Source organism: Gracilinanus agilis, chromosome 4, assembly GCF_016433145.1.
Source record: "Gracilinanus agilis isolate LMUSP501 chromosome 4, AgileGrace, whole genome shotgun sequence".
Classification (NCBI taxonomy): domain Eukaryota; kingdom Metazoa; phylum Chordata; class Mammalia; order Didelphimorphia; family Didelphidae; genus Gracilinanus; species Gracilinanus agilis.
The window spans coordinates 493,257,975-493,265,668 of record NC_058133.1 but is presented as its reverse complement, the minus strand read 5'-3'; the positions used below and the strand labels follow the sequence as shown (position 1 = coordinate 493,265,668).

At 35.8% G+C, this 7,694-nt stretch overlaps 1 protein-coding gene across 1 annotated transcript in view; it reads left to right on the top strand.

The window, feature by feature from the left end:
- Positions 1 to 7,694, top strand: part of NCOR1 (nuclear receptor corepressor 1) — a 174,622-nt gene that overhangs the window by 110,301 nt on the left and 56,627 nt on the right. The window contains exon 17 of the mRNA XM_044673007.1: positions 3,755 to 3,817. Within this exon, the coding sequence (XP_044528942.1) occupies positions 3,755 to 3,817 (63 nt within the window). The remainder of the gene's footprint in view (positions 1 to 3,754; positions 3,818 to 7,694) is intronic.

Genomic DNA, 7,694 nt, shown 5'->3' with positions numbered 1-7,694 from the left:
TATATATATATATATATATATAGTCATTGGTATAATTGGGATTGCAATTCAGACTTCCTAAGTAATAACCTAGAAAGTTATTTTTAGATGACTAATGGAAAAATTATAATGCACATGTAAAATCTTTATCAGATTTCTTGCTGTCTCAGGGAAAGGGCAGAGTAAGGAGGGAGAGAGAATTTGATTTGAAGTATAGAAAAATGTTAAAAAAATGTGAGAATATATACAGTGCTGTACCCTCTTCTACTATGAAGCACTCCTTCTGAAGGACAATTCATATTGTTTCCCATCCCTTAGCTTCATTTCTAAGAAGCCCTTTCCTTTGCTTTATGTATTCTTTTGAGCCAAATGTACATAGCAGCTATAGGCCATCCATGTCACAATCTTCTAAAATTAGTAAGCAGTTAATCAGCACTTTTAAGCTCCCGCGATGTAGGCATAAAAGCATTTAGCTATAAAAGTGAGCTGTTCTTCCTCTCATGAAGCTTCTTATGTGATGTTAAGAGCATGCTCATAGATTTCAGAAGATGCAAGATATAAGCTGAAAAACATAAAAGCAGTGACAAAGGGGCACGGACAGCTTAGTGGGGGGACAGGGTTCAGTTATACTTCAGATGAACTTGACAGACACTAAGATTTTTAAGAGATAAAGATGAAGGGGAGCAACATTCCAGTGTGGAAGGTCAAGCTCTGCCAAGGCTAGGAAGGATGGAATATCATATCTGATAAGCAGCTACAGAGCAGTTGGGTGGCAGAAGTGTCGTGTTTCTTTGATACGGGAGGGTTTGTATTATAACTAAGGATGCTGGGATGCTACTAAAGTTTGTTGGGCACTACATCATCCAGTTTGTCCTCTGGCCACAGTACTTGGGTAGCTACATGAAGCATAGATTGGAAAGAGAATAAACTGGAAACCTCTTAGGAAGCTAATCCATTAGAGCAGGGAAAGAAGTGACCATGACCTGGCCTTGGGTGTTTGTGGTATAAATAGTGAAGGACAGATGAGCAAGATGGAGAGGATATTAAATGGACAGGTTTTACCTCCTTTGTTGGTGATATTAGAGTGGAGAGGAAAAGGGGAAATGTGAGTGAAGGAGTGAGGGTAAAGGGTAGCTCTTAGGTAGCAAACCTGAGTAGATTCGAAGAATGACTGTGTCCTCAAGAGAAACAAGGATGTGGGTTTAGAGGGAAAGATGGCAGTAAATTCTATTTTGGACATGTTGAGTTTTAGATGCCTATGGGACATCCACTTGGAGAATTGTCTGAGTTCAAATTTGAACCCAGAACCTTTCATCTTCTGCAGGCCTGGCTCTCTATCCCCTGAGCCACCTAACTGCCCCTCAATTAGTTGTCTTTTTTTTTTAAACCCTTACCTTCCATCTTAGAATTGATAATGTGTATTGGTTCCAAGGCAGAAGATTGGTAAGGGCTAGAGTGGGGGTTAAGGGATTTGCCCAGGATCACCCAGCTGGGAAGTGTCTGAGGCTAGATTTGAACCTAGTCTCTACTCCTGGCTCTCAATCCAATGAGCTACCCAGCTACCCCCCCTCAATTAACTCTTGGCAGAGCACTTAATGACACTGTGGAACACATTGAAGACCCTTTGGGAGTGTGACTGTTGCTTCTATGTGGTAGAGAGTTCTAAATCCTTATTCATTTGTTTTCCAAGAATTTCTATTTTATGACAAAAGTGTTTAAAAAATTATTCTTTAGATTCTGTCCCTTGATGTATAACCAGGTCACTGTCGATTAAACCTTTATTGTCTTTAGTAATGTGAATATATTTCTACCTGTCAGACATCCTATGGCTTAATTTAATTTTTGTAGAATATTTTCAGCATAAAACTTGTGCTTTGGAAGGTTTGTTTCAAATTTTGTAATACGGCTTGAATGTGAAACAATGTTTCTACACTTGAACCATTTTTCTCTGTTCTTTCTTTATGCAGAGAGATTTTATGAAAAATGATTCATTTTATAGATAGATTGTCTACCAGATGCCTCAGGAAAACTTTCAAAATCTTAGGGAAAGGATCTTGCTTATAAAATATCCTAGGTGTTCCCACGATTCCTTTTACTTGTTGACATAAAATACTTCATAAGTTCTTTTGATGCTTTAACTTAAAACAACCTAATGGATGATTTGAGTCACTTTAGCCAGCATTATTTGTCTATTGTGAATTTCTGTAATTTGTCTTTTATTTTCAGAGTTTTTCCAGTGTCATTTCTAGCAGCCAATTCTTATAATTATTAAATAGCTGAGTGACTTAGTTTTTAATATTCAATTTTTATTTTTTCTCAATGATCTATAAACAAAACATTTTAATGTTTTTTCTTAATTTTGAGTTTTATATTCTCTCTCTTCCCTGTCTTTCTCATTCCTTGAAAAGGCAAACGATTTTATATAAATTTTACATGTGCAGTCATGCAAAACATTTCTATATTAGCCCCCCAAAATCCAATAATAGTAAAGTAAAAAATAAAATGCTTTGATCTGCATTCAGATTCCATCAATCTTTCTCTGGAAGTAAATAGTATTTTTCATCCTCCATCTTTCAGACTTGTTTTAGATAATTGTGTTGATGAGAATAACTAAGTCATTCAAAATTGATCATTATATATTATTGCTGTTACTGTGTACAATGTTCCTATGACTCTACTCATTTTACATTGCATGATTTCAGGTAAGTCTTCCTTGCTTTTAAGGAAACCATCCTACTCATCATTTTTGTAGCACAATAGTATTCTTTTGCAATCATATACCACAACTTGTTCATTCCTCAATTGATAAGTATCCCCTCTGTTTCTAATTCTTTGCCAACACAGAAAGAGCTGCTGTTGTTTTCCTAATATTGAATCAGCTCTGCATTTCTGATATAAATCTCACCTATGTATGATCTTTGTGATATATTACTGTATTCTCCTTGCTAATACTATATTTAAAATTTTTGCATTAGTATTCATTAGGGAAATTGGTTTGTGGTTTTCTTTGTTTTTGCTCTTCCTTCATTACTACTTTAGATAGCAACACAATATTTGTGTTGTAAATGGAATTGAGTTGGACTCCTTTGGTATTTTTCCAAATAGTTTATATAATATTCTTTAGGATTATATTATTTACTTTTCAATTGATTTTTTAAACATTTAAAAAATCCTTACCTTCTGTTTCAGAATTGATATTAAGTATCAGTTCCAAGACAGAAGAGCAGTTAGGATTAGGCAGTTCAGATTAAGTGATTTATTTGCCATAATCATATAGCTAGGACGTGTCTAAGGCCAGATTTCAACCCAGGACCTTTTGTCTCCAGGCCTGGTTTTCTGTCTATTGAGTTACTTTGCTGCTCCCTAAAAGTATTTTCCTAGATAGTATTGTAGTATAGTGTAATAGGAGTTATTTTTTAGTTATGAATTTGGATTAAGGAGAACAGGTTAATAGTGGAAAACTCATAATTAATAGAACACTAAACATGGGAAAACTAGTCTTGTGCAAATGTATGTGTTAGTTGTTATGGGGAAAGACCTTGTAGTCTTGGTCCTTCAAGGAAGAGCTGGATTTCGCTCATTTAGCAATAATAACCCACATTTCATTTCATAAGAACCTACATCTCTTTCACCTTGTTTCTGTGGTCTTTGTATAATGACATGCTTCTTTTTCTAAGTATTCTGAACATGCCATTTCACAGATTAATTGATGGTGAGAAATGCTTGATATTAAAAAGCTGAATTTCCCCCATCATATTCTTTGCTTTGATTTTAGCTTCTGCTGAACCTGTGGAGACTTCACGCTGGACAGAAGAAGAGATGGAAGTTGCTAAAAAAGGTAAAGCATGTCCAACTTGGGTTTCACTTCTTGTTAGTTGTCACCCTTGAGACTTTGCCACAAATAGCCACAAGATTCACTACTTCTTTCTCTAAAAGAGAATAATTTTGAAAACTATTAGAAGTCAGAATCAATATGTTGCTCTTTAAAATTAAATTGGATTTTAAAATAAAAATAAAGTCAAAGGTTTGTTGAAGGGAACTGTAGGAGAATTCTCTGACAGAAAAAAAGGTTTTTTTTTTTTAAAGTAATTTAAGTTTCTATTTCAGTGTATTGTTGTTAACATCCATTGTCATCCCTGACATGTGGAATTTTAGAGCTGTTGGACAATGTTATTAGCAATTGTAGAATGTTCACACGGAAATTTTTTCAGTCTTGCTACTTGACCAGAGAATCATTGTTGAGATACTCCTTCATGTTGGCATAGATGGACATTTTAATTCTCTCTTTTCCCAACCATTCCGTTTATGAAAAGGAAACATGCTGGTTTATGCACTCCTATAGTGGGAAAAATAAAAACAACATCACTTTAAATTACTCATTTGTAGTTATTTTCCTTTTTTAGAAATGGCGATTACTTGAAATCTCCTATAACCATAGCATTACTCCTCTCACATGCTAGCCATTAAATACCTTATAGGTCTAATTATAATTCTGATAACAGTTTTTTGGCTTATATTTTGAGTGTAGGAGAATTTAAAATAGTACTGAATTCATTCGTAATATAATTAATGTCATTTGACTTTGAAGAAACTCTTTGAGAGACATTAATAAGAAATTTTGTATTGCATTGGTGCTTCTTTCGTAGTTATTTATGGAGAGAAATTAGAAGTAACACGATCTTTTAATGAATAACAATTTAAATTATTTTTCTTTTGAGCACATATCTATTGATGCCTTTAAAAATTATTTAAAAAGCAGCTTCACTGAAAATAAAATATTTAAAAGCATTTTTGGCTCAAGGTCTTTTTATTTGAAATGACCATATGTGTGTACATACTCACCCATATACATACTCTTAAATCCTTCTTAGCAGCTGGAGTCTGATACTACAAAATGATTCCGTTTCAGTAGCCTTGGGTTTCTTTAAAGTGACACAATCAGAGTATATGTTATCATAAATCTTTCATAGGTGATGAAACATTCAAGCTGTAGGCCTTATAATATGTTGTCTTTGCCATTCAAGGAATAGCCTGGCTAAATTCATTAAGGCTTGTCACTGAAGGGTTGATCACCAGAGATAGGTTTTGTTAACCAAAGCAATTCACAAAGGCCATCTTTAAAGGTGTATAATTGTGTCCTCTACAAATAAATTTGGAGGAGTGAATAACTTCATTTTTTTTTCTTTTGTTTTTTTAGCAATTTCCTTCTTATGGATGAAGTAATTGAGACAAGTTAAGTTCCTTAGTTAGTGTTACACAGCTAATAGATAGTCATTCTCTTGTCTCTAATATAGGAAACCGTCTTGTGCGACTACCCACTACCATTTACTTCAGCTTTTTAGATATCAGTCTTTTAAACAAGAACTTCTTGTTACTATAGAGCAACCTACTTGTCATAACTTAGGACCATCTATTTAATAAGCATTTACTATGTAGATGACACTGAGAATACAAAAATAATTCTGACATATACTCTGCTCAGTATCTAATTGGGGGAAGCAAGCAGATATGCACACCTATATAACTGATTCAAAGGAGTGTGACACGGTCAAAGGCAAAGCCATGCAAAGAGTTTGTGCAATGTGAAAATGTTGAACCCATCTCTTTTTGACCTGAGATAAGTGATCAGGGAGGGGCTTTGTGGAAGAGTCTTCCCTGTTTGAATTGGCCTTTGAAGTACAGAGCAAATTTCAACAAAGGTTATTTGTTGTGGGGCTCATGAATTGTCAGTTTCAGATGTGGAAAACATTCTGGGACATGCACAAAGATAAGAGACAGGGGAGGATAGAACAGAAAGCTGACTAGCAGTCAGTCCAGTTTGGCTGCAGTGTGTATTACGTGAAGGACATTATAGTATGAAATGAGTCTGGAAAGACAGGCAATAGCCAGATTGTGGAGATCTTAAATGCAAGAGGAGGAATTCATACTTTTTTCCCCAGGAGCCATTGGCAAACCAAGGAAGGTGTTTGAAGTTCCCAACAGAATATTAGGAAGATTATTCAAGCAGCAGTTAAAGGATAGAAAATGGGGGCAGGAAGACTAGTGAGCCTATTAATGTATTGTCTAGGTTCAAGTTGATATGAGCTGGAACTAAGATCCATTCTAGTGAGCAGTGGAAAGGTTGGAAGAGATTTTGAAAAATCTGATGAAGCTAATTACATGATTCAGTTTGGAAAGTGAAGAATGGGAAATAATTAAGGTTGATTCTGGAGCTTAGAGACTGATGATAATGTGAAGCCAAATCAAGAGGTTAAAGAAGAAGGAACACTCATAACTCAAACTTTAGCTTAAGTAAATTCAAGCTTAGGAGTTGAACCAGAAATAGCGAGTGAACATACCCAGCAGACAGTTGGAGATTTGGAGGTTTAGGGAGTGGTTAAATGCACACATTTGGGAGTCATTTCCTGAGAGATCATGGAAACTATGGGCAAAAAGGGATGAGATTTCCAGCATGGAGAATTCAGAGGGAGTAGAGAAATGAGCTTTGATGGCTCCCCACATTTAAGTTATTTGCTACTTCTCAGTAGCTTTGAATTCATTTGTTCCCTGCCAGTTTTCTGGCCTCGCCTAAACAAATCAATCAGATGTTTCCCAGCCCACACAGAAAAAAAAAGACTAGTAGCATCCAGATTTAAATACTTATTATTGGTGTCTCATGTGTTGTTTATTAGGAGAGCATATTCAATAAAGTGAAGAGTGAATGGAAACTGGGCAGATAATCCAGCCTCTACCTCAAAAGCACTCCTTCTACACTATATCAGACCATCCAACTGCAATTTGACACCTTTCATGACTTTCTGAGGCAGCTAAGCCCATCTTAGACCAGCTGTTTGTCAGATCCAGCCCTACTTTGCCCCATGTCATCTTTCCTATAATGTTTCTGGTTCCTTTTCCCAGGAAGATGGAGCCTTTCAGAGACTTAAAAGCTAGAGATTGTCCTGCCTCATCTTCCTGTCATGATTGGTTGGGCAAAAGAGTGAGAGGGAAGGTATTTAAGGCCAGGACATTTTGCTGTCTCTGTGAGGCAGGAAATGTTTTAGTGTGGTGAAGGAATTGAGAGAAGATCAAGGGGCCTGCGGGTGAACGAATAAAAGAAAGAACTCAAACTAACATTATCAGTCTCCTTGGTCTCAGGGATGATCCATTTAAGCAAAAAGGACATATGTTCATAAATGAAAAATCTAATTTAATGTCATCCTAATTTGAGTTCCTTTTTCAACCATGCCTTTCCCTAATGGAAATATAACCTCCTGCTTTGTGCCTGGCACTGGGCTAAGTGCTAGAAAATACAAAGAAAAACTCTCCCTGTTATCTATGAACTCACGGTCTAGTGGGGGAAACAACACGGAAATAACAATGTCCATACAAGATTTATAGAGGAAGAACGTAGGCCATCAACACAGGGGAAAAAATTAGGAAAGGCTTTGGGGAGCAGGCCTTACCCCAGGCCTGGCCCTCTATCTACTATGTGGCCTAGCTATCTTTACTCTGTTTTTCAATAAGCCAGAAAGTTTGGGCAACAAAAATAGGAAATTTTTGTTTGCTGTATATATCTGCTTGGTATTTCAATGTTATCCTGTACTGTATATTGATTATATAAATTCCTTCTATCAAGCAGTGAGGTATAATAGATATTAAAATCCTTCATCATCCTCCTTGTTCACCTTTGACTTAAACCTCACAATATTTATATTTGAAAACTTATTAGCTATGTT